Genomic DNA, 27,984 nt, shown 5'->3' on the forward strand with positions numbered 1-27,984 from the left:
TTGTCTTCATACCTTTTATTAGATTATTGAATAGCAAGAAATCTGAAGGTTTATTTATGATGATTTCATTGAGTCTTACAACTAGTGTTCCATTTCGTTTGTAATAAGTTACAACAAAGAAATAAAATGGCTCAGCTAAATAAACACTGTATAAACCTTAAAGCTAATCTATTTTAAGCAAAAATAACCTTAAACTAAAGGAGATCACTGCTGTGCCTTGTGTTACAACAAAATCGACACCAATTTGAAATATGCAGAACCAAACTATACAAAAATAACAGCGTGCACTTAGTGAGGAAATATGCCTTATAATGCTCTTAGTTAAAGAGGTTAAACAGTAAAGCAACCAAGTCAGTGCAAGATGTTTCCTGCTAGAACAGAGAGCGTTAGCCAGGTGCTCCATTAATGCCGACGACACTGGGACAGACCGGAAGCATGCACTCACACTTTAGAGCGGTCAGAGCAGTGCTGCAGGTGACCCAGCCCCGCCCCGGCCTCGGGGACACGGGCAGCTATGGGGCATCTCATGCCTTCTGCTGAGACCTGCCGTTCGAATACTGGATGGTGAGCTTGTGCTCTGGAACAGTGCAGAACGGCACCTGTGACGCAGCAGACAGGCGAGTTGAGCGTATGAAGAGAGCAGCACACTTAGCATGGTTCGTTGGGAGGGGATATGAACGCATCTGCAGGAGGGAGTTTGTCTTTGGGTGCAGCTTTACCTTTACACCTCGAATGCTGGAAACTTGGCTGCCATAGGCTGCAACAGGTCAGCAAGGAAGTAAATGGTCCCGGCCATTCCTGTGAAGGTGAAAGAAGAGAAAAATAATGAGATACTACAATAGTGAGATCACTATTATTACTACTCCTGCTATTAATTACTATTATTACTACTCCTACTATTACTATTCATTCTATTTCTACTCCCACTATTACTATTCCTACTATTAGTACTGATACTATTACTACTCCTACTATTCCTATGATTACTATTACTAATTCCACTATTACCACTATTGCTACTACTACTGTTACTTGTCCTAATGCTACTACTTCTGCTGCGGTTAATAGCAACAAAAAAAAACAAAAAAAGTTGTTTATTTGATATTTGAATGCTGAATTACTCCATATACTTTATATAAATTACTTTATATAGTACATTCATGCAAGTCAACCAGTATCACATTTTCCATGTCCTCTCCTAGACAATATTAATGCAATTTCTAATTTCCTCCTTTAATTTCACATCACATCACATTTACATTAAGCAATAGCATTCCATGGAATCCATGGAAATGTGGCATAATCTCCAGACAAAACAGATGGTCTAACGCATAATAAATCTCACATTGTAATTCATGCTGAACAGTGTAACAGTGTAATGTCAGTGTAATGTCAGAATACCTTCAAAAAGGGAAAAGGGCGTGTCTGGAGTCCGGCAGCCATGTTTCCCATAGTTCATGCACCAATCTGCAAACTACAGGAAACCACTCTTAAAAGCACTGCTACTGAGCCAATGCCAAGGAGAGTCCATACAGAAGTGCATACTGTAACCTGTAAGTCGGGCTCAAAGGAGACTCTCGATATGGAAAGGGAGGAAAGTGACACCATGCTAATAAAAGTAACAGCAGGGCATAATGAGGCAGAGCCAAACATGCTCCCATCGAAGCAGAGCTGTCACCCAATGATCCGCCGTTCACTCTTTCCGTCTGATCTGGCCTGCACCCTGACTAGCCTGGATACACAAGAGGTTTCTGGTCCTGATGGCATCCCAGACTGGGTGTTTAGGGTCTGCGTTGAACAGCTGGCTGGGGTTTCCATGGACATTTTCAACCTGTCCCTCACAGTTCCCTCATGGTCAAACGGTTCTGGAACATTCTTCTGCCACTAGCCTTAATGACGCATTTGCTGTTGCCATCAAACTCATCATTGCCATGTGGTTTGAGTGCCATGTGGTCCTCTCATCTAAAATCCTGCCTGCCCCCATTGCCCCAAAAGATCTTCAGAGGACACACTCAAGACGATAATCCATCTAGACCCACCTGAACAATACCAGAGACGATCAGCAATGCTGAGGAGCTGCCCTACAAGGAAGAGGTCCAGCAATCGACACCCAGAAGTCAAGACTTTTCCAAGGAACCCCCGTCCACTCACCATGCAGGCCCGGTAAAGGTGCCTGGGGTCACGGGTGGCCTTGTGGAGGGCCAGGAAGGCGTAGGCGTTGCCCGCCGCACCGTGACACAGGCCATAGCCCTTTTTCAGCAAGCCCCGCTGCCAGATCACCTCTCCACAGCGCACAGCGTCCTCCAGGTACTGCTGTATGCCGAATACCTGTGGCACAGGGGGAGGACATGTGAGGCACTTGTGGCCTTTATCCAGAAAATAAACAAAAACAACAAAATATACACATCTCATTTTAATGTAGTGTTATAAACCAGCTGAGAATGTAAACAGAACAAAAACCTGATCCATCTAGGTGTCCAGAGCATTAGATTGAAAACCTCTGAGAGAGAGAACCCGGGTGCACTTCCAAGTACCAGACGCTATATGAGTTGCAGTAGCATTTCCTCACCATAAGATGGCTCTATAATACCTTTAGAAGAACACATTTACTTCTGAACTAAAACAAGGAAGCTATACAGTATATAAGGGGATATGGCCAGCTGGTCGTAAATGTAAAATTAACTATAAAAGGGTCATGATGACTCTCAAAGCATCCAGGGGGCTTTGCGCTGGAGTAATTTGTTTTGTGATAATTACTGACGATAATGTACATCATCCCTTTTATGACATGGATAATTAGAAATCATTTATTTAATTAAGAATATTAAAACAATCTTTTTTTTCTGATTACATAGTTCTACTAGAAACAATAATGTATCACAACATCTTACCAATGAAGAAACTGCATAGGGCAACAAAAATACTAATATACTTTTAGACTCCATTTACTGTTAAATTGTATTTACTGTGTTAAATTGTATTTTTCTGTTAGCTAGCAGTCTGAAGAAGTAGCAGGCAGCTAAGCAATATTAAGCTAAACATTTTCACTTATGCTAAAATAAGCCAAGGTGAATGGAATTCCTTTAGAAATGTTACTGATCAATTCGTGCTTGCATCAACAGTAATGGCAGCAGATTTATCTTCATATTTTAGCAAATGTGCCTAAATGGGCAGGTTTCCACCCAAGATCAGCTGTCAGGAGATCTTTCCACATTTTACCCTGTAGGCCTGCAGCAGCATGTAGATGACACCAGGGGAGCCGTGGCACCAGTGGACCAGCAGGTCGCGGGCGTCGCCCACGCACGGAGGGTAGTTACCCGATGGGAATTTCAGATGACACACGTAGTCAACGCTGGGCTTCACCAGGGACAACACCCAGCCCTCGTCCGAGACAAAGCCAGGCTGCGGAGACACAACAGGACGCCAACATCACATTAGCATCTGACGTGTTAGCATGTTGGAAATTAAAATCAGCACTATTCATTTTAAGAGCACTGACATGGCAGTATAAGAATCATGGGCAGCACTTAAAAGTCCCAGTGTTTTTTGACGTATAGAATTATGAATACATTGTACATAATGAGAGGTTTAATTAGATCTTTCCATTAATATAGCCATCAGGACTGTGCACGATTGTGGTTTAGAAAACAACAAGGACCTTCCACTGCACATTTCCCCACTGTGGGACTAATAAAGGACTGACTACCTTATATTATCTTATCTGACAAGTATTGCACAATTTTACCATCTCCTACACGTGACTCAGCTCATGAAGGGTTTTATGCTAGTTCTGGAAACAGAGAAAGGCAAAAACAGCAAACAATGGGCATATATAGGATCAACCCTATTCCGACAGAAAACTCCTCGGTCACATGACTGGCTGAACTCCCCCAATGTCTTTAGGATGAGGGATTAAGTCAAACTCCTTGAAGGCTCTTCATCAGCTGCAGTTTTACCTGCATAAGGAAATAGTAGATGCCCGACAGTCCATGAGCGGCGCCCACGTACTGCTCCTGGTACCACTCATACATGAGTGGAGTCTGATCCTCCATCCTCATCCTCTGAGCCAGAGTCTGCCCCGACACCAACACTGCATCGCAGATCTGAAACAAGCATGCGAGTGAATACATATGTACTTATAAGCACACACACACATGTGTACACATACACGCAGACAGGTGCACACACATTATTTATTCATCAGGGGACCCAGTAGGTGTATACTGGCATTCATTAGTAAATGTATAATTTTTTTTATCCAAAAAGACATTTGTAGGTCAATCTAAATTGCATCATTAATTTAGTAAAGTGTTATAAAAACACTGGCATGCAGACTACAATGTGTAGCATTTCTTTATGCACCAACACTGATGTTGCCTACAACATAAAGAAACATCTAAATACACACTCAGGTATAACAGAGGAAGGTTTCATAGACATCTCTATTGCTTTTAGTCACAGATCCTCCAGTAAGACAGAATGCAGGATGGCCAAACAAAGATAAAGTGGCTAACAATGAATTCACAGTGGACATAAAGGACTAATGACTCTTGATCACATCATGGTAACTGCCTCCAGTACCACTCAGTGTTAGTGGCATTAGCCGGTCAGGTCCCGTCCCCATCTGCCCAGGAGCAGACAGACCTGCTGAATGTACTGCATGGGGATCTTCTCCTGCTCAAACTGCTGGTTGACAAAGACGAGGGCAGAGAGGTAGCCCACGCGTCCGTACAGCAGTTCGTCAGGCAGGCTTCCCGAGCCCTTCACCACAGACTTGTGAAGCTGCAGCAACCTGCGGGTGTGTGACCCAAACCCGCCACATACACACATTCATTACCATGTCACTGCCACATAATGGACTCTAATTACGTTTTATTTCTATATAAGACCTTAAGAGCAGGCTCGGCAGTATTAGGAAAGTGTTACTTTTGGAACGATTCCAGTTCCATGGAGTTATCTAGTCCAGCAACACTGCTAAATCAGTAGAAGTAGACAGAAGGGAAGGTTGTGAAAGTGGTTTTTTGTCAGGGCCGACGGACCTGCTGATGCACTCCTCTGCCTCCTGGGTTCTCTGCAGGCGGTGGTACACCACGGCTGCCACTGCCAGCGGTCCAGCGTCCCCACACAGGAAGGTGACCCAGCGCCGGGTCAGGCAATTCAGGCTGCGGCCGACGTGCTCCAGCGCCCTCTGCAGGTATGACGGCTCACCGTAGACCGAATGTAGGTGCAGGTACAGCGCTGCGATGCCTGGAGAGGCAGTAATAACAAGGCATCGAGTTTACATTGGCATATGCCATTGACAGCGGCATTTTACGTATACAGTCAATTACATTAGTTCTGTCGCTTATCCATGTTGTGGAAACAAAAGCTTATAACCTGACTTTAAATTCATTGATCTGGTTTTAGAAATGACTCATATGAAAGCTGAAACCCTCCCAAATGAGATTTAATTCACGAAAATAAATTTGCTTTATTGCAGAAATATTGATCATTTAATTTGTGCAGTAAAGCAAATTTATTTTCATAAATTAAATCTCATTTGGGAGGGTTTCAGCTTTCATATGAGTAATTTCTAAAACCAATCGATGAATTTAAAGTCAGGTTATAAGCTTTTGTTTCAACAACATGGATAAGCGACAGAACTTACGTCAGGGACTGTAGGTGACAGTGGCATATGGCACTGACATCGACATCTTACGTTTAGGTGACAGTGTGACAGACATATTACGTATGGGTGAAAAACTGAGGTAAAGTTGGTTTCACGTTTGCACATTTGCAATTCTTTCTTCAATAAGTTTAAGACAGTGTTAGCAAAAGTGCCAAAATATGCAAATTCTTATTTCTGGCAACCAAAACAAACACCCACAAACTTTGTTTACATCAGGAATAGACATATTTTAAATTGTCTAAGGCACCGTCAAATTACCTTAACACGGACGCAAGTGGCGGTCGTAAAGGTTCCAGAGCACTGCGCATTTGTTTTTTTGCAATAATTTCAATAGCTTTTAAACGGTCCTTCATAAGTGTTGTATTACATAAAGTGCATGATGTACAACAACCTATAACTCTTAGGGTATTTGTACCTTGCACCTATTTGTGGTGGTCAGTTATGTCTATGAATTTCAATAGCAAAGTCCACAAACAAGTTCCATTAGACTACATAAAGTGCATCTTAAAGAACAACCTATGGTGTGCATTTATACCTTAGAATAAAGGGGATTACTTTTTCAAAGGCAAGAATCTGTGTTCGGTAATTGAATCAATGGCAATGGAACATTTTAAACAAAAACTGTCTGAGTCATTAAGTAAATGACAATAGCAAAGGTTAACAGTGACCGAAAAACCTGTGACAGCTGTTAAAGCACCAGTCTTCGACTGACCAGTTCTTCGTGGTTAAATTCAAGGACGGATTAAGGATAGTCTGGGCCCCTGGGCAAAGGGTTGCACACACGCAACCCTTTTTTTTTCCACACGCGCCCTTTTTTTTTCCACACGCGCACTTTTTTCCACACGCGCATTTTATAATTTTTTTTTGTTTCACACGCGCATGCTCACACACGCGCAATTTTATTATTTTTATACGCGCACTTTTTTTTCATACATTTTTTTTTTTATTTTTCACATGCGCACGCTCACGCGCAATTTTATTTATTTTTTTTCACACGTGCACTTTTTTTTCACACGCACACTTTTTTCACAGCCATTTTTTATATTTTTTTTTCACGCGTGCACTTTTTTATATAATTTTTTCACACGCACACTTTTTTTCACACATGCACACACTCACACGCGCATTTTTTTGTTTCACACACGCACGCTCACACACGCGCAATTTTATTTATTTTTTTATACGCGCACTTTTTTTCACACGCGCATTTTATTTTTATTTTTTGTTTCACACGCGCACGCTCACACGCGCAATTTTATTTTATTTTTTACACACGCACTTTTTTTTTCACACATTTTTTATTATATACTTTTTTCACGCGCATTTTTTATTCCCCCCCGCGCACCGCCCCTCCCCAAAAACATAAATAAATTAATACATTAAACAACCTGTCACTAACTAAACCTAACTCAAGAGTCTATTTTATACTAAATTTACTCAACTAAATTTGTCCGCGGGCCAATTTTGGCAGATACCTGTGACTTGAGGTCCGGTGCGGCGGGGGGTGGCGAACGTAAGTTGTTGAGCGGGGGGGGGGGGGGGGTTTGAAAAGTGCTGGAATTTAGGTTAAAGTACTTTAAAATGCTTGAAATTGTAACTACTTGGTTTCACAACAAATATCTGTCTGACTGAATAGTTCGCGCGCGAAGTTACAAAATTCGAGAGGTGCACGACCTGGCGAACCGACAGCGCGCGAGGCACTCGCGCACACGCGGAGCCACAGCGATTACGTCATTTTCGTAACACTCGTGACAGTGTTTTTTCAATAGCCCTGAAATAAATGCTCCGGTTTTGTTTTGGTCCGTATCCGGTTAATCAGGAATGAGATTGGGTCCGGACAGGACTGCGTTCGGGTCCGGATCCGGACCGCGGTCCGCCAGTTGAGTACCCCTGTTATATATGTTTCTTTCTACTCTTCTTTCTTGCAAAGTCATCCACTAATTCATCAAAATTAAGCTGTCTGACCAAATCTGATTCAATGGCCAGAAGTGACAGTGAGTTCAGGCGGTTTTGGCGCATCCTAATCCTGAGTTCATTCTTAATACGAGCCAGTTTGGAGAATGAACGCTCCCCTTCACAATTTGTGATAGGCACAGTCAAAAAAAGTCTAAGTGCTATGTAGACATTTGGAAAGGTTGACTGTAAATTCAAATTTATCATGGTTTTGAGCATTTTACTAGGATGTTTTTCTTTTTCTGTTATGAATGATTTGTATTGTATCAATTCATCAGCCAAGCTCATGTTCAGATCTGACGGATATGCTGCAGCGAGTGAGTTAGCCTTTAAAGTGAGCTCACTGTTGGACATATTGTCAGGCATGAAAAGAACATCAAATAGCTTAGTTAAGTGTGTATATGCATTCAAACGGTGGTTGAGACAGGAAACAAGTTTGTCAATGACAACATTGAAAGTTTCGATCCGAAACTTGTCCTTTCCGTTAAATGCTACACCTGGCTCTGCACTATCATCAGACATAATTTTGCGCTTCTTTGTACGCTGGAGGTCATGCTTGTACTCTTGGGAGACAGCAGTGGTGACATTTAAAGCTGCCCCTTCAAACACCTCAAAGTTATCTCTCTGTGCTGCCACAAAATCTCGTAAAGACAAGAGAAGTTGTGTAGCTGTACATATGTCAATATCATGCTTCTGCAGCTGCAGGCTTATGGCTTGGAACCTCTGTAGTATTGTGTCCCAGAAGTATGCCATGAAGGCCATCTCCAATGTGTCCAATTTGTCACAGAGTGCAGAGGCATCACTTCGAGTTACACATTTCTCCTCCATATCTTTAGACATATCATTCAATGCCTCTCTCAGTTGTGCATAATATTTCCAAAGAGCCTTAGTTGACTCAGCTCGTGCGCCCCATCGACTACCTGACAGTGATTTCAGTGTGAGTTTGATATCAATATCACGGAAAACCTTTCCCCACCTGTGTGTAGATGATGCACAAAATGTGTACATTGCCTGTACAAAGTCAAAAAAATGTCCAGCTTCTGGGCTACTGTCAACAGCATTGACACCAACTAAATTCAGTGAATGTGCTGCACAGGGGACATAACAAATCAAAGGGTTTCTTTGTTTAAGATGAGCTTGGACTCCATTGTACTTTCCCGACATGTTACTTGCATTATCATATGACTGGCCCCTACAGTTGGATAAGTCTAGGCCCAGATTCTCCACCATAGCAACGACACACTCTGCCAAACTGTCCCCACTATGGTTTTCAATAGGCTCAAAAGCTAGAAAACGCTCAACTACATGTCCGTCATTATTAACAAACCTGAAAATAAAAGTAAGTTGGTCCACATGAGCAAGGTCTGGAGTGGAGTCAACTATAACAGAGAAATATTTTGATTCTTTGATCTCATTAACAATTGCTTGCTTTGTTCTCTGTCCCATCAAATGGATAAATTCTTCACACACTGTTGATGATAAGTAGGACACAGAACCTTTTCCCTTACCTCCAAACCTTTGGAGGTGCTCAGCTAGGAATGGGTCAAATTTGGCTAAGAGTTCTATGATGCCCAAAAAATTACCATTGTGGGCTGATCCTAATAGCTCATCATCTCCCCTGAAAGCAAGTCCCCTCTCCCCCAAAAACTGGATGACTGCAACAACTCTTTTCAAAACTTCCCGCCAGTATTGTCTTTCTGCATCAATTTGTTTGACAATATCAGAATCAATTGTTGCTGTGCCTCTGGAGCGATTATATAATGCTAGCATGCAAGCCCTATGCTCCACACTCCCCTCATGCTCACCAATCCGCTCTGAATGTTTCCAGTCAGAAAATCCATGAACAAAAGTATTGTGCTTACTGGAAAACAGTTTGCAAGCAAAACAATACACACAACCAGTTGAAGGAGAGTAAAGTAGCCACTGCCTAGTCACAGTTTGCCCGTTGGGTAGAGAGCAACTGAGTAGAGCATTTGTAAAGCTCCTACGGGTACCCCCAATGCCTCGATCCCTGACTGAGGCTGGGTACTTAGCACTTCTGTTTTGAAATGCAGTTTCTCCTCTACTAACAAGAATCGACTTGGCTTGGTCGGTAATGGTGCAGGGCCATAAAGCAGGGTCGTTGACCATTTCACACCAGGAGTTGGGGTCCTTGCCCTCCTCATTTGAAAAACGACACTCACACGATGCAGCTGGCTGGTCTGATTGTGGGTCTGACACATCTGCAACTTTCCTTTCATGGTCTTTCTGCATGGTCTGTGGTAGCCTGGCAGGGCTGGCATTCCTGCTCTGCACCTGACTGGGTCTGCAAAGGTACATAGTCACTGACAGGTGACACTAAGCCAGTGGTGATCACATCTTCATTGCTAGAACTCTGATCACTGCTAACATTAGCAATACTTGTCTCACTCATATCCAGCGGTTTCTCAAAGAAGTTTGAGATCAAAGGTACGCTTTTCAGGAAACCTGCCTGATTTGCTTCCTTAATCTTTTTTGCTTTTCTTCTTTTTTGGGATCCATATTATTAATGGCAAGTGTCTCTTAAGATGCAAATATAGAAGCTTGTCTTGCAAATTCCTATTCCTATCCAATACTTACTATGTTGTTTCTATGTTGTATGTTCAGGAAAAAAATACAATCACAAAATTGTAGAACCAGATACAATATGTAATAAAAAAAAGGCTGACCTATAACTATTTAGCTATAAATTGTTGTTATTGTTAATGTATTGTATGTATGTACTATTATAAAGCTTACACTTCTACTATTATCAATAATGTAATATGCAAATAACAATAAACTTTTTAAAAAGCTGTGAGTTGCTAGTTAGCAACGTTACACTAGCCTTGAAAAAGGCTGTGAACCTTTCAAAATTTAATATAGTAAATATAGTAATGTAATATTATATCATGTAATGTAATATAATATATAAACCTTTGAAAAGACTATAAAAAGAATGTAACAGAATATATGCAATATAGTATAGTATAATATAATATAAAAATATTTATATATATTATAAAATAATATAATGCAGTATAAAGGTCAATGAGCCTTTAAAAAGGCTGTTGGTTGCTGATCTGGTAATAGCAAGGTAAAAGTTGTAGTAAAAGCACAGAGCAAGTTCACAAGCTGAACTGTCTGAATGTGAGGAGTTTTGATACTGGCAGGGGGTTTTATATAGATCTTGCATATTCACTTGGAAGTTCTCGCAACACCTGATTGGCTCAGCCCCCGAGGGAATTTATGGCAATGTAACAATTTTTCACCACTGAGTGAGAGGGTGGGGGAGGGGCAGCGTGTGTGTGTGCGTGTGTGTGTGTGAGAGAGAGAGAGAGAGAGAGAGAGAGAGAGAGAGAGAGAGAGAGGGAGACAGGGGAAAGGTTTTGAGTATATTAAAAATGCTGTGTTAATGATATTAAATCAAGTTTCATTATTGTCAAGACCTTCACACTGCCTTAAAGCATGTCAAGTCATGTCAAACTGTCATTGAATAAGAAGCTGAATAAAATATATTTTCCAATAAATAATCCTCAAACTAAATATCAGGGTTACACGCATACGCAGCCACAGCAACTACAACAAAACCCACTTGCTGTTTCATCATCTGTCACCAAACCAAAATTGTGCTACTCAGTAAAATTAGCTTGCAGTTCTGTTGTATGAAAAGGCACTTTTCCTTTCATGCATTCCTTCAGAACTAGAGTGACCACTGGTCTCTTTACTGTTGTTTATTAAAGGGGAAACATGAAACTAGTCAAATGGCTTGTTTTCACATAAGTGAAATCACACCCTTGGCCAAATTCACTCAATTTAATCAGTGTCAAAGATAGCATTCATCAGACAAATTGCTTGTCTTAAATTTAAATAATTGCAAAATTGCTAAATTAATTTGTGTCTCTGCGCTTAAGAGAAATTGAACATAATTTTGAAACAATACAAATTCAGAAGCATTAAGTAAGGGCCTGAATTTGTAGGTCCCTAGAAAGTCAAGGAGCCATGGTAAACGACTTCTATGGAAGTCAAGGGCCCCGTAGCAGGGGCTCTCGTGATCAAGGGCCCTCTAATGGAATGCCCTGCTCTTCTCTAGGGCCCCCTGGTAGGGGCTCTCAACCAGGGCCCTCTAAAAATATGCCCCCCTCTTTCCTAGGACCCCTAATAGCCATAAGTCGAAGTCAGAGCAGTGCCACAACGCCTCATCCATTTTCCTAAGGGGCCCAAAAGCATGGCTAGGGGCCCCAAAAGCATGGCTAGGGCCCCCCAAAGCATGGCTAGGGCCCCCAAGAGGCCCTGGGGTCAAAGTCCCTAATAGTCAGAGGATCCTTAAAATGGAGGGCCCTCGGAAATAAAAATATATTGTACCATAAATGTTGATAGGCATCGCAAAAAGTTTTTGGCCAGGGCCCCCCTGACCTCAAGGGCCCCTGGGCGCTGGCCCCACTGGCCCGGTCAGTAATCCAGCCATGGTTAAATTGCTCGGTTCGGTTTCTACATTCGCCTAACCTGCCCAGCCTGTGTAGCCGGTGCAGTCTCTCGAGTCAGCCTTCTTCAGCCCGTGTTCCATCATCGCCAGTAGTTCGTTGATCTTATGGCTTATGCGGCTTGCAAAAGCACCCGTTAACTGCGGAGAGATTTATGACAAAATGAAATAAAATACACTGCGGTAAAGTTGGTTTCGCATATTCAGAATTTTTTCTTCAATCATTTTAAGACAGATTCAGCAAAAGTGCCAAAATGTACAAATTCTCATTTCTGGCAAATAGAACAAATACAACTTTGTTTACGCCAGGAATAGAAATATTTTAAGTGGTAGACAACATGTTATTAAAAAAAAAAAACTATTTTGACAATGTCTAAGGCACTGTCTACAAATTACCTTAACACTGATGCAAGTGGTGGTAGTAAAGGCCCCAGAGCACTGTGCAGTTTTGCAACAATTTCAATAGCTTTTCAACGGTCCATCATAAGACCACCAAACAAATTGTATTACACAAAGTGCATCCTAAATAACAATCTACACATCAGAGATGGGTATTCATAGCTGTTATCTATTTGTTGTAGCCCACTGTTGTCTTATTATTTCAATAGATTTTAAATAGTCCATCATAAGACCACCAAACAAGTTGTTTTACACAAAGTGCGTCCTAAAGAACAACCTACAACTCTAACGTGGGTATTTCCTCCTCTTACCTATTTGTGGTGGTGAGTTTTAATCTTATAATTTCAATAGGGTTTAAACAGTCCATCAGAAGAGCACCAAACAAGTTATACTACATAAAGTGCATGCTAAACAACAGCCTACAACTCAGATATGCATATTTCAACCTCTTACCTATATGTGGTGGTGAGTTTTTATCTAATTATTTCAATAGTGTTTAAACGGTCCATCATAAGACTATTAAACAAGTTGTTATCCTCAACAACAACCTACAACTCATACATGGGTATTTATAGGTGCTGTTCATAAAATTAGCATATCATGAAAAAGGTTATTAATTGCAGTAATTCCATTCAAAAGGTGAAACTTGTATATTAAACTCATTCATTACACACAAACTGATATATTTAAAGTGCATATTTATTTAAACTTGATTATTCTAACTGACAACTAATGAAAAACCCAAATTCCGGATCTCAGAAAATAAGAATACTCAAGACCAATACAAAAAAAGGATTTTTATAAATGCTGGCCAACTGAAAAGTATGAGCATGTACAGCACTCAATACTTAGTTGGGGTTCTTTTGCCTGAATTACTGCAGCAATTCGGCATGGCATAGAGTCCATCGGTCTGTGGTACTTCTCAGGTGTTATGAGAGCCCAAGTTGCTCCGATAGTGTCCTTTAGCTCTTCTGTATTGTTGGGTTTGGTGTATTGCATCTTCCTCTTCACAATACCCCATAGATTTTATTTGGGGGTAAGGTTAGGTGAGTGCTGGCTGATTAAGAACAGGAATACCATGGTCCTTGTCACGCCTGGCCCTGACCCCACACACTTCTCAGACCTACGTTTCAGTTATTTCCTTGTTTCTTTTTGCCACACCCCTAGGTGTGGCCTACCCAGCTGTTTTAGGTCAGTCCCTAATTCAATGTGCTTATATAGCAGGAGTCGTTGGGGTTCATTGTCTCAGTAGTTTGATTAGAATATCATTCTAAAAGTATCTGGTCTATGATTTTGAGTAGTACTTCTTTGTAAAGAGCTTTGTGTTTAGTGTTTCTGGTTTGTGCTTTTACATTAGCTGGTTGTAAATCCTTTGGTATATGTTTCATGGTCCTTCCTAGTTTGAATGTTGCATGTATTATGCTTGAGAGTTTGTATACTTGGATGTTAATGTGTAGTCTTGAGTGTTTGGTTAGGTCTTTGTTAAAACTCCTTGTTTCTGTTCCCTGGTTAGTTTACAGAACTCGTTCACATTCTGTCCATTTGTCCTCCGTTATGTTGAATAGGCTAATGTTAAATGTGAAAACCCCAATAAGAATGTCAATGGCTCTCCTCAGCATGTGTGTCCACCTCATGATTAAACTACACCCGCAGCGTTAGTCCTTAAAGCAGATACTAGTGGCTTTGGCACTGTGTGCAGGTGCCAAGTCCTGATGGAAAATTAAATCTGCATCTCCATAATGTTGGTCAGCAGTAGGAAGCATGAAGTGCTCTAAAACTTTCGGCTAGATAGCTGCATTGACCTTGGACCTCAAACACAGTGGACCAACACCAGCAGATGACATGGCACCGCAAACCATCACTGACTATGGAAACTTTATGCTGGACCTCAAGCAATGTGGATTCTGTGCCTCTCTTCCTCCAAACTCTGGGACCATTATTTCCAAAGGAAATGCAAAACTGACTTTCATCAGAGAGCATAACTTTGAACCACTCAGCAGTCCAGTCCTTTTTGTCTTTAGCTCAGGTGAGACGCTTCTGACGTTGTCTCTTGTTCAAGAGTGGCTTGACTCAAGGAATGTGACAACTGAAACCTGTCTTGCATATATGTGTAAATGTGCCGTATTTTGTCAATTGTGATTTTTAATCAATCAATTTTTATAGCGCTTTTCACAACGCATGTTGTCACAAAGCAGCTTTACAGGATTTACAAGGTTAACACTATGGGTCCAAATCCCTAATGAGCAAGCCAAAGGCGACAGTGGCAATTTTTACACCGCAATCGAAATTTGTCCTCCGACTTAAACCCATCTGTACAGTTAGAACACACACACACACACACTAGTGATTACTATGGGGCTGTGGATCACATGTGCCCAGAGCGGTGGGCAGCCCTAGTCCGGTGCCCAGGGAGCAGTTGGGGTGAGGTGCCTTGCTCAAGGGCACCTCAGTCATGGCCTCAGGTCTGGGAATCGAACTCACAACCCTCCGGTCACAAGACCAGTTCCCTACCACCAGGTCATGACTGCCCCAGTGTGTATATGTGTGTGTGGTTCTTGAAGCACTGACTCCGATGCAGTCCAGTTTTTGTGAATCTCCCCCACATTTTTGAATGTGTTATGTTTCACAGTCCTCTCCAGGGTGTGGTTATGGTATACCTTTTTCTACCACATATTTTCCTTCCCTTCACCTCTCTATTTATGTGCTTGGACACATAGCCCTGTGAACAGCCAACCTCTCTAGCAATGACCTTTTGTGTCTTGCCCGTTTTGTGTAAGGTGTCAATGGTTGTCTTTTGTACAACTGTCAATTCAGCAGTCTTCCCCATGATTGTGTAGCCTACAGAACTAAATTGAGAGACCATTTAAAGCCTTCACAGGTTTTTTTTTTTGTTAAAAAGCTATTTAATATTGTCTTCAATATTTAACCTTTTCACATTATTATAATTTTCACAATAATAATTTTTGTGTAATACAACTTCCGATCTTATGATGGACCGATTAAAAGCTATTATTTATAGGCTATGCAATTCTTAGATTAAAGCTCACCACCACAAATAGGTAAGAGGTAGAAATACCCATATAAGCGTTGTAGGTTGTTTAGGATGCACTTTATGTAATACAACTTGTTTGGTGACCATTGAAAAGCTATTGAAATTATTGAAGAAAAAAACAGTGTGCGCAGTGCTCTGGAAGACTGCCACTTGCGCCCGTGTTAAGGTAATTTGTAGATGGTGCCTTAGATGTTGCAGCGATGATAGCAGTACGTTTAAAATAATGTTATCTACAATTTAATATACGTGTATTCCTGACGTAAACAGAGTTGTAGGTGGTTGTTTATGTCAGAAATTTGAATTTGCATATTTTGGCATTTGCTATTTAAGCTATTGAAGAACGAATTCTGAATATGCGAACGTAAACCGCAGTAAAAAACACCAACTTCCGAAGAACGAAATGAAAGGTATTCGTGAATGGTTTAACACATTCTAATTATTTAACACATCTGAAGTATTCACATGTGTAGCTTAACTTACTTTGCCTTGCGAGTCAAACATGCTTTGCGCACTCTCGGGCCCATTATAGTCCGGATAGGGGTTCTTCAGAGCTCGCTGGTCCGACATTGTGTCTGTGTAACATTTAACGACGTAGCTAGTTAGGTAGCTAACGTTGGTGACTTACATGCACGAACATGGGTAAAGTAGTCGAGAGAATTAACCACTGTTGTGCTTCTAAAAATAGCTAACTACCTAGGCTATTTGGCAAAAAGACATCAGATCATACATATGATCATGTATATCAATTAGTATTGCGTAGGAGTTTAGCAACAATTGTAGCTTATGATCAAAATGCTTAGCGAGCTAGGTTAGCGCAGTTAATATTTCGAACGTCGTCATAATAATAATGCCACGCCCACCGTTAGAATTACGAGTTCAGGGCAACTGGTCGGATAATTACGAACCATTAATGGTCATGCAAACTCTTAAACAATTAATTATTACTATGATAACTTGGGCATTCAGAAATGAATTAAATTCTAAACTGCTAAACTTGCAAGACATACCATGCAACCGTATGCCACACTGTTGCCGAATCTTCCTTGTTACCACAAAATGAAAGTCCTGGAGTCGCGTTTTAGTGCCTGCTGCCACCTATTGCGGAGGGGTGGATATAAACCTTCATCTGATACCGTTCTTGCGGTAACTGTTGAATGACCTTATTTTAGTGAAACATTACGATATTAAAAACTTTTATTAGCTTTTATTTCATAATGAGCCAATAATAAATTAACGTTTAGTGTTATTCGTCATGAATTAATATATTAGCAATAATTTCTAAGGCATATCTAAATTCATACTTCATAATTAACTGATCGCGAAGAAGTCACGCACTATGCACTACGGACACTCCGGTCTCTCTTTCTATAGGCCTACGTTCCTTCCTGTGCTTCCACTCATTATTGAAACACACCCACCACTTGCAAAATATCTGTAAAAATCACGATTGATCACCTGTGCTTATGTTATTGATTTTTAAGAAGCTTATTAAAAATATTGTAAATTGTTTCAAATTTTTTGTTATAAAGGTTCTGTACTATTTTATACTATAATATATAAAATATTAATAAACCATTATAAAATATATTTTTTACATGATTATGGTCCTTTTCATATCCTTACACCATTTAACATACATACAACAGCAACTGACACATATAAATATACAGTATAACTATGCAAGAGTGCTTATAATATGAACTACTATTTATTTCAAAGAGACAGCAGGGCAGCCAGCCAGTAATACAATGCAGTTTTCTAATCTGAAAGAATATGATACTTTCTTGGCAACTTGTAAGGTTAGCATACTATACAGATTTACCTTATGTTGGTGATAGAAACCACAATTCCATTTAGCATGATATAGTAAACCATCAGTAATAAATGTAGAAAGAAATGTACATGAAGAAATGTAGAAAGCTGAGAAAAACTGAAATAAAACCAAAAAACATTGCTCAGGAAATTTCCTTGAGAACATCCCAAACAGCATTATCATGGCAAAGACTGATTGTCAAAAATATCAAGAGTGATTGCTAAATTCTGCTTGTCTGTAACCCTCTCTGAAGGTGGAGGTTGCTGATGCAATGACAGAAGAACTCAGAGCGCAAGAGTACTGTCAGTTGGAAGACATACTTCACAGTGCACATAAAATCTCCTCCCAAGATTTCAGAACAGCCCCGGTTCTGGACTGCTTTGCTTGGGGGGGCAGTAAAACATAATGAGGGGGCATGTTGATAGTCATGTTTATGAAGCCAGAAATATATTCAAGGCTTGATTTGTGCATGAATGATGACTATTGATACTGGCTTAAAGTGATGTATTAGGTAAAGAAATAAAAATGCACATTTTCAAACTTAAAACACAATGATTAAAAAATACATGTTGATTATGTAAATGCAGAACAAAGATTATCTAATTGTATTTCATTTCAATACTGCCATTACTAATAGAACAACTCTATTTCTTGAAAGGCTGACAAATGTACCTATACACAGACTGAGAATATTCAAACATGGAAATAGGAATGAGTGAGAATATTTATATTACTGGGAAATTAAAATATAAAGAAAACAAAAGAATACAAATTCTGTTATAAAAGGGAGTATTCGTCACATTTCTATTTTGAAAAAGAAAAAAATATGAAAGTACATAAAATAAGAAATCTATCTACTGCACTTTAATGGTAAAAAATCTGGTAAAGTATTGAAGTTTTTATTGATGTTATGAAACGTACTGGTACAATGCGGTATTTATGCACAGTATAACAATACTGGCTGTGATGGCGAGGAATCGTTTAAACCAGGGATGTCAAAGTCAAAAACACAGAGGGCCAAAAAAACAAATTTGCTACAAGCCGAGGGCCGGACTGGTTCAATGTTTATTAAAACATATTGAAATGATTGCACATAGCCTATTGAACCAAGACCTAACACAGTGTATATTATTTAATGTTTAAATGAATAAAGCACTATTTTCTTATGGATCTGTCAGTAATTTCAAGTGAAAACATTTTTCAACAGGCAAACAGATAAAAGCAAACTTCCTTCAAAGAAAAATCACATGAAGACACACAGGTTTACCTTTTACCTCCGTGAACATGTACTCTGCCTCCCACCTGGCTTGAAACTCGTTCTCAGTGTCCACCTTACGTTTAGTCATTTTTGAGAAGGGGGATAGCTGAACGTTGATGTCTGCTCTGACTGCTGATTTAGGTTTATACTTTCGCGAGTGATCATAGTGCGCGACTCCGAATTTTAATGTTGCTTTGTGTTGCAGGTTTGAAAAGTGCTGCAATTTAGGCTAAAGTACTTGAAAATGTTTTAAACTGCAACTACTTCGTTTCACAACAAATATCTGTCTGACTGAACAGTTCTCTTGTATTACGTTGTAATTCCAGGACGAAACATGAGAGAACGTGAAGACGTTAAGATTGGGGGAAAATAAACAACCATTAAATAATGTGAATAAAAAGCGAATTATTTCGAATCATTTCGAGTATATGTATAAATATTTAACATATTTAAGTTTAACGTGCTGGAAAATATTGAAATGGACCTTTAAAGTGACGTACAAGTGCTTGAATTCCACCTTATAAAGGTGTATGAACCCTGCAAACATGACATTGTTCATTGCGCTGGCGGAGCCACTGCGATTACGTCATTTTCGCCGCGCGGACCCTCGCGACGCTTCGCGCTGCAGTGACTTTGCGGGCTACCGTTGCATTGTGGGGAATGTAGTGTTTGTGCGTACAAAACACCATTGGGCGGCTGTGGCCTGCGGGCCAGTTCTAATAGTAATTCAATATCATCCAGGGGGCCATAGATAATCAATTCGCGGGTCGGATCTGGCTCGCGGGCCTTGACTTTGACATATGTGGTTTAAACCATGAGCCGCGACGGCTTGCACGGGGGAAAGAGCAGCCTCGCGCGGTGTCGTGCACCTCTCGAATTTTGTAACTTCGCGCGCGCCGCGCCTCAGCGCAATGAACAATGTCATGTTTGCCGGGTTCATACACCTATACAAGGTGGAATTAAAGCACTTGTACCTCACTTTAAAGGTCCAGTTCAATATTTCTCAGCACGTTAAACTTAATTAAGTTAAATATTTATACATATACTCAAAATAATTCGCTTTTTTAATCACACTTTCAAAACGCCCAATCTTAACGTCTTCACGTTCTCTCATGTTTCGTCCTGGAATTACAAGAGGCTCGTATTTGTTAACCTAAGACAAGAGAACTGTTCAGTCAGACAGATATTTGTTGTGAAACGAAGTAGTTACAATTTCAACATTTTCAAGTACTTTAGCCTAAATTCCAGCACTTTTCAAATCTGAAAAAGCAACATTAAAATTCGTCAGGTAAATGTTCATTCCCCTGTTTTTTATTACCACATATCGTTTCAGACAACACTGCGCGGCAAGTATTTAAACGCTTCCGCCGTTCGCGCAGGTTTAGGAGAACCAAATTAGCCTAACCGCTAACGGCTAATAAAATAATTTAAGCAACACCTATGTAAGAGGTGAGTAACATTAAAGCAACGAAAAACCACAGTTAAGCAAATATTACCATGTGGAAGTCAGTTTAAACTCAGAAGAGTGTTTACCAGTATACCTGTCTTTCACTCACACTAACAGAACATATACTGCCGAACTGAACCGTTTGGGGCGGTCTGCCGATTTTTATATGACTCAAAGAGCCAATCAGGAATAAGCAAGGAAATATCTTCACGCTGTAAAGCAAAATGCATTTTTGTGATTGGTTCAGAGATAATAAAAAAGCCGTTGCTTGCATTGTGCTTGGGGGGGCAAAGACACAATTTGGGGGGGCAATGCCCCCCTCTGCCCCCCCCTAGCGCCGGCCCTGTTTCAGAAGTATTATTCACCAAAAATATTTTCCTCTTTCTCATTATTGTAGAAATGTAATTAAATATGAAGATTTGCTTCAGGCTCGTGCATTGTGCTTACAGAACTTCTAAAGTATGAAAAAAGGAATGTATTGTGAAAAGGCTCTGAGGTTATATTCTGTTGTTTTGCTGGCCAGAGACAGCTATGAACTAGAAACATTAACACCAGTGACAGCTATAAACCAGTGACATTAACTGTAATTTGTTTCCTTCTGTTTGCTTTACATACACTTTCTTCATTATTTAGTAAACCAAATGAGAAATTGCTCTCACAGTCTGCAAAAAATGCCCACTGTTTCTTGAATGTTTTACACACACACACACACACACACACACACACACACACACACACACACACACACATATATATATATATATATATATATATATATATATATATATATATATATATATATATATATATATATATATATATATATATATATACAGTGGCGTGCACAGACATTTTGGGGGGCAAGTGCTCGGGGGGGGGGGGGGGGGTGAAGGGCACTTTTTAGCGCACATGGAACACTTCATTATAAAAAAATTACAAGCACATGTTGAATGAAATTTGACATTTTATTTGTAACATTCTTTAAACGTGAGTTTTCAATGGAGAAAAGTCACGCAGCAAACTGATAAAATTAAAAATTCATATCCAATATTAACTATAGGCCTACACCGTCATGTCATTCAGTTAACTTCTGTTTACCCTCCACTGACTGCAGGCATTGTTGCATATATTTTGCAATTAGTACATCAATATAGGCCTACAATTAAGACAGTAAAAAGACCAAAAAGTAAGAAGTTATAGGCTACTGAATGCAGATGGGCATTTTTCACTGGTAGGCCTAATGGGGAACTTCCCGTTTCTTCTTTCACAAATGAATGTGTTATTTTATGTTGCCTAACAAAAACCTATACAACAGAAGACGTTCAGCTTAACACATAGATTTGCAAACTCTACCTTAATTATTTGTATGTGGTCGTCCTCACGTTATCTTTCATTGATTTGGGCTGGAGCGACTAGTTTATCAGGTGACCAGTCGGCTAAAAATGCTTAGTAGTTTGGTGCTGTATGAGACATTTTACAGCACAAAAAAATGATTTCACGTTGGGCTTAGAGGGCAAATGGTACGATTTGACTTGATGTGTATGTGACCTGGCTGGTGGGGCACGGGAGAAGAAGTCTATCTGTGACCGTGTGTGCTGTGCTGAAGACGCTTCCTTCACCTCGCTGAACTGAACTGCTGCTGCAGCGCATCTGATGTTAAAGGAAGAGAGACTGCTGTTTGTCCATCACTACTATAACCCACTTTGACCTTGGGACTTACTGTCTGTTCTCAGCACAGATGATTCTGCACATTATGACAGCCACTTGGTTATAGCATTACATGTACACTATGCCTGAATGCATCTTGCATTCCTCTGTTGTGTGCTGGATTGTATCATGGGTATCTTTGCACAGCCATGGATCCTGCTTAGTATGGTAGATCCCAAGCTCTAATGATCTTGTATTTAGAGCTTGTGCCTGCCATGGTTACTGTCTCCGTGCTGTCTTTCAATCCAGACTTTTCTAGATGTTGATAGAATTTCTCCATATCAGCCACTGCCACTACTTACCATGTAGGAGTTTATCCTTCCATTTTGGTTCTTCTTTCTCCTCATTCCCAGCCTCCTCTGGTTTCTGCTATCTGAGGTACTCACTAAGGGTAAGTCCTGGAGTTTTCTTGTCTTGATATCAGTGGTATCTCCTCATTTGGTCATCTGATTATGCCAGTGGGCTATTTAATGACTGGCAGAGTTTAGGTGTTGATAGCCTGGATCTTGTTCTTCTCATTCAGCTGACTTCTCAGGACTTGCCTTACTATTTGTAGGTATTTGGCTGTAGCTGCATTGCTTGTGGACTCTTCATGATTCCTGTTTGCCTGTGGGATTCCAAGTTACAATACCAGTCAAAGGTTTGGACACAAGCTGATGTATGAAGGCATTTTTATTTTATTTATTTTATTTGCTTCTAAGACAAATAAAATTGGTTAATGTTGATAACCTGTACATAATTTATTCCCCTAAAACAATTTATACTTTTTATAATTAATAATAATGAAATTTTAAATGAATTCTAATTGTCTCATCAAAAAATTAATACATTTTGTCCCTCATCCAACTGTAGTATTAGGTAACTGCATAGGCAGTAACCATTGTTCAGTAACCCCTTGACCTGGGAGACAGGCAGAATAAAGGGAGAACACAGTTCCAGAGTGAAGACCCTGTGTTGAGTCGTCTGTGTGGTCTCTCGCTGTTATTCAGGTTATATACTGTACCTTAAACACCAACAACAAACATGAGAATGTCTTCAGGGCATCATAGGTTGCTGCTTCATGAAGCTGGTAAAGAACATCAAGAGCATTCAGAGCATAATCCCAAACTGTGACCATCCAACCACATATATCCAGTTCAAATGACATTCCAAATATCATTGCTGTATACCCTGGTGAGATGGATTAGTGAGTTGATGCCTTCTTGACTTCTGGTATACAGCTGAGATGTCATCCATGTAGAGGAGGTGGCTGATGGCTGCTCCATTCCATAGTTGGTATCTGTACATACAATGCTAATAAGGCCTTATCATCAAAAGGGCTATTAAGCATCACCACATATATGCTATTATACCTCCAAACAGCTCTTATAACAGCCAATATGCACATGTTTAGCATAACATATTCACCCTCATAGTTGAGTTTGTCTTTCATTCACATTGCTCCCAATTAATCTAATTTCAGACAGAGCAACTTCATCAGCTATACAAGCCACAAATTTATTTACATAGCAAAAGTAAGTGAACATAAATCAGTTATGAATTTCTGTTACTGAAAACCAAACTGAACTTGATCTAAAGTTGATTAAAATGGGGCTGATGGATGCATCCATCATGTCAACAGCAAGATTCACCCATCCTACCAAACACAAGGTGTTCCAAAGAATCTGGAAAAAGGTGCAGATTGAATGGAATTCAGTCTGGCCAAATTGTAAGTTGCTTGGAGAGTATGTTCATAGGCACATCAAGGTGTACAGTATTGGTACATATAACTAACAAACAATAATTTAATTACGTTTTATCTCTAGATTAACTTGATTAGCCAAAATGCATTTTGTTGTTAATGCAATGCAAATGAAAAAAACTAGTTATGTGTAAGTGAAAAATGTCTATGTGACTACAAAACCAAAGTGAACAGGAAGCAAACACTGTGTACTTTCAGAAGTTAAATGATGCTTTATTATTGATGTGATGCAATTTGGCCCTCAATGCCAAAACTACAAGAAATATTATACTGTTCTTGACATATGTACTCTCCCCTGTAATAGGGTGTTCCACAGAACCAGGATTTTCTTTCTGATGACCTTCTGATAATCTTCAAATATAAAAGCTTAAAATTTTCAGTTGAAGCTTTGTCCTATACTACTTTCATAATGAGGGTTTTCTGTGAAACAAAAATCCCTGCAAGTTGAACAAAACCAGTTTTTTTGTTGTTGTTATTCTGGACAGCCAAACTGAACTGGAGCCAAAGAAAGTGTACCCTAAGGTGCGAATTTGAACTGGAAAATTATAAGGAATGAGGACCTACCTGTAAACCAGAAAAAACTCCACACCTGTCATTCTGCCACATTATCCGTCTACTTGAAAAGTGTCTTTTGTTGAAACTGGAGTACTTTTTGGTTTTTTCATGAAATGTAGATGAATATATGATTATGAAATGTATTTTTGATGCTGCAGTCAGAAACTGTATTATAAACTTGGTCATTACTAATTCAGTTTTTTTTTATTAAGGTTTTGCAGGAGGAGACTTTGGAGGACAGTTTCCTCTGCCCATTTACTCTTGCCATTTGCTCTACAGGCTTTGGCTTACTCTGGACCTTGCAGATGATGGGCTCTCATGGTTTTCCCACAGGGTCTTCAGGCTGAACCTGAATGATAGGCTGCCCAGCACCAATTTCAGGCCTATCTTCAAGGGTAGGTCCCAGTAACTCTCTTCCAGGTAGACTAATAATGTGTATAATCTGGCATTTGTTGTCTGATGTGTATCTATGGATCAACTGTGACATAATTGTCACCCCAGACCTGTTCATCATGGAAAAAACATCCAGTCCTAGTGACACCGCCCTGGAGATAATTTGATCACCTAAGCCATTCCACAATCTTAATGCTCTGTCATGAACATGAACATGCAGAAAAAACAAGGAAGCAAAAGTCTCCAACTGAAGAGTTCAATGAAACGAAACCAAACAAATGTACAAAAAACAGAACTAACCAAAAAAAGCACAATGACATAAAAGGCTTATAAATGGATAACATAAAGATCACAGCATATAGGTACTGCAGAGAATGAGTCAAAGTCAAAGTCACAAAGCATCTTTACAAACACATAGGTCAAAATCCCTATTGAGCCAGTCAGTGGTGACAGTGGCAAGGAAAAACTCCCTAGCAGGATTAGGAAGAAACCTAATAAAGCTAACACACCACCTGATTGGGGTGTTGCACACAACCAAAACACAAGACACTTAACAGAAAACAAAATAAGCAAAGAGCCACATGCAGCTGTGGATAACATATGTAGATAGACATATGGCTCTATGTCTTGCAGTTGTAGTGTTTCAGATTTATTTTTTCCATTTATTTATTTTTTGTATTTTGGTTTTGTTGCTGCATTTTTGTTTGTTTATTAAAGGGAATCACGTTATCAAATCACCATATCTTATGGTGATTTATGACAAATAAATCAATAAACAAGTAAATAAAAAGAAAGCAAGCAAACAGGGAATGAAGCAATGACAAAACAAACACTAGAAATATGATAATTCAGTGAGGGAAAAAAACCATAACAAATGTAACCAATAGCAATGACCAACAAACATGAGGAAACCAGAAATGTAAATAAAATAAATTAACCAGAACCACATGAGAAAAATTTAAGTACCTGAGAACAACCTTGATGGAGAACCAAGGTCAGGAGAACCTTTGGCTTTCACTTTAACCGTTAAAGGCACGCTCTAGGTCATATGCTGCAAAATTGATCATCATGGCTAGGCTGATGATGCTCAGATTTACATCGCCCTCATGCATATAGTACAGTACACTGTTTCTAAAATTCACTAACTGGAGGCATCTTAATTTCTTTAATTTGGTCAAACGATAAGTAAGATTAATGCTTATCTCAGTTCTAGGACTTTAAATGCTAAAGGACAAGACTTTATTAAGCCCTCAGCTTTAACAGCTATAACAACTTTTTATCACTTGAAAACAAATTTTAAAATTCAGAAACTTCATAAGTGGAGATTTACAAAGCACAATTCATGTTAATCACAAGCAGACTAGATTATTGCAAGGACTATTGTATTAGCACTAAAATATCCTACTAGCGCATGATGATGTGACCCAAACAATGCGATGCAAAGCTGTTCACTCATTGACCCGAGGCATGTACATGTGAGATGTGCTCATTGCTGTTGTGTTCAGTTAGTCATTAAGCATTAGATGACGCCTAACAAGGATCTGTGTTCAGCTAGTAAGACTGTCATTGTCATTGGCGGGTGTTCGAGTGTGAATCAAAAGTGAACTAATGCTACTGGTCACATTGTTTCAGTCTGTACTTATTCCAAACACCACACACTTTCATGTTTAGTGTGACTCATCTGTTGTCAGGTGACTCAGTCAGCACATGCCTATAAGGGATGCACAGAGCCCTCCTGACCCCTTAGAATGGAGACTGGACACCAATGCAACATTTAAACACCGAAGTCAGTGCGCTCGTCCACCCTTACCCTGGATCTTCCCACCACGGTTGTCCTTTTCGTCTGCTGTGCATGAAAAGGCCTGAGGAATCATAACTGATGAATATGGGAACAAATGGAGAACTTATGCTTATTACAGCTTCAAGGTGACATTGTGGCCAAGGCCAGCCTGCCTGTGGAGACATGCTGCTGCTACCCTGATGGCACAAGCTACACCTCTTTATGATCTGAATGTCCTACTGCCTTTCATACTCCTCACATGTCCCTCACTACTCAAGCAAATCAGTGTCTTACTACAGAACAACAGGTGTAAAGTACCTCAATGCGATTGAATAGCCAGCATTATTCCTCCCTAGTGATGATGATGGAGAGGTTGATGTTCTGTCTGTAGAGGCTCAGAAGACTGCCAGCGTTACTACAAAGAAATGACAGGAACAAACACACAAGCTGACGAAATCCTTCTTTTGGGGACTACATTTTTGCTGGAGGTGTCACTTTTCCAGGCTATTGTATTTTTGTTTTTGCAGTTAGAGAGAGCCAGCGTCCTGCTGTCTAGGCCAAGAATTGTGGGAAATCTGTTTCCTTGTTCAAAGGAGAGAGTCTGGAGGCCAGTCTCTTGAAAGATACTTTATTGTAGAGCCTGCATACTAATGTCTTTTCCAAGCCTAAATTGATGGTTTTTACAACCACATTTTATACTATGCAGTTGTTAATGATACATCCCTGTTAGGACACTGAATAGTCAAGAGAGTTATATACTCCAGTCAATAACTAATTTAATTTAATTACAGAGAATACAGACTCAGCATTTGCACTGATGATGAGTGGACAATAAACATTTGGAGACTTGAACTAAATGTCTTTCTAACATCACAAATTGAAGCCTGAGGAGTTGATCCACAAAGGCAAAAGGGAACACACTATGGTGCTCACCCATCCTGTATGCTGGAACTACCTGTGAGTTTTGTATCTGAGAATTAACCTTGGCTTCTATGTGTTGCTAGAGAAAGCTGTCCACATGTATGGATGAACATAAAACTGCCAGGACTATACTGGACTATAATCCTCTTGCACTAATGGCCTTATGCAGATGAAACAAATTGGATGTACTGAATTGATACCACTTCTCAAGAGAGTCCAGATCTTAGGTAGGTTGGAAAGTGTCTTTCACTACAACACTAAGTCTATCAGAGTAAGGAGTGATTGTAAGAGAGTTGGAACAATGCGTGTATTGTGAGATACAGAGATATATGAGATACGTGCTGCACAAGGTAGTTTCTGTTACACTATGAGACAACAGTGATAAAAGATCTGCTCACGTACTAAATTACTTGTTCTGCTTTCATTGTCTCTCCATCCTCCACTGTCATTAGAAGAAGGACTACACACAGTTTGAATCTGATACAGACTCAGTTAATATCAACTCAGATTCTCTTCATGCTTGTGCAATTAGGTGACAGCAGGCAAAGGTGGTTAGTGGTGCAGTGGTTTTTGAAGAGCCAGGCTTCGTTTTCATAAATATTTCATTATTAAGACTGCCATCTAGTGGTGGATAAACCATTGATCACTGTTTGTTTTATTTATTTAGATGTTTATGTATTTTTTCAACCCAATGGACATTCATTGATGGCTGTTTTGTCTGTATCCTTTTCTATTTATTTGTTTTTCACAAAATTGTCTAAGTAATATGGTAAAATGAAGAAAATTTGGTACATAAATGAATTGAAACATGGTGTAT

General features: G+C 39.8%; 1 protein-coding gene and 1 long non-coding RNA gene across 3 annotated transcripts; one reads left to right on the plus strand and one right to left on the minus strand.

Moving 5' to 3' along the window:
• Window positions 1-16,658, minus strand: lancl1 (LanC antibiotic synthetase component C-like 1 (bacterial)). Of its 2 annotated transcripts, XM_077023277.1 has the most exons (11): window positions 16,560-16,658; window positions 16,033-16,124; window positions 12,125-12,242; window positions 5,040-5,247; window positions 4,645-4,792; window positions 3,957-4,103; window positions 3,220-3,402; window positions 2,152-2,328; window positions 1,402-1,474; window positions 720-798; window positions 1-599 (listed from the first exon to the last, which is right to left on the minus strand). In XM_077023277.1, the coding sequence occupies exons 2-10, from the start codon at window positions 16,117-16,119 to the stop codon at window positions 722-724; spliced, it is 1,218 nt and encodes a 405-aa protein (XP_076879392.1). In that variant the 5' UTR covers window positions 16,120-16,124; window positions 16,560-16,658; the 3' UTR covers window positions 1-599; window positions 720-721. The 2 variants fall into 2 exon arrangements, with proteins under 2 accessions (XP_076879392.1, XP_076879393.1); XM_077023278.1 differs by lacking the exon at window positions 16,560-16,658 and having other exon boundaries at window positions 16,033-16,544.
• Window positions 15,674-27,780, plus strand: LOC143527904 (uncharacterized). The gene is made up of 3 exons (XR_013134304.1): window positions 15,674-15,959; window positions 24,407-24,468; window positions 27,251-27,780. It is a non-coding gene; the product is annotated as an uncharacterized LOC143527904 (long non-coding RNA).
• Window positions 27,781-27,984: the final 204 nt, after the last annotated feature.

The sequence above is a fragment of the Brachyhypopomus gauderio genome, chromosome 12 (assembly GCF_052324685.1).
Source record: "Brachyhypopomus gauderio isolate BG-103 chromosome 12, BGAUD_0.2, whole genome shotgun sequence".
In the NCBI taxonomy this organism is placed as follows: domain Eukaryota; kingdom Metazoa; phylum Chordata; class Actinopteri; order Gymnotiformes; family Hypopomidae; genus Brachyhypopomus; species Brachyhypopomus gauderio.

Coding starts and splice junctions, on each gene's coding strand:
- lancl1 (XM_077023277.1), bottom strand. CDS start 16,119: ATGTCGGACCAGCGAGCTCTGAAGAACCCCTATCCGGACTATAATGGG. Junction 5,248..12,124: donor CGGCTACACAGGCTGGGCAG/GTTAGGCGAATG, acceptor CTGCCTCTCCAG/GCATCGCAGCGCTGTACCTG. Junction 4,793..5,039: donor GCAGAGGAGTGCATCAGCAG/GTCCGTCGGCCC, acceptor ACACACCCGCAG/GTTGCTGCAGCTTCACAAGT.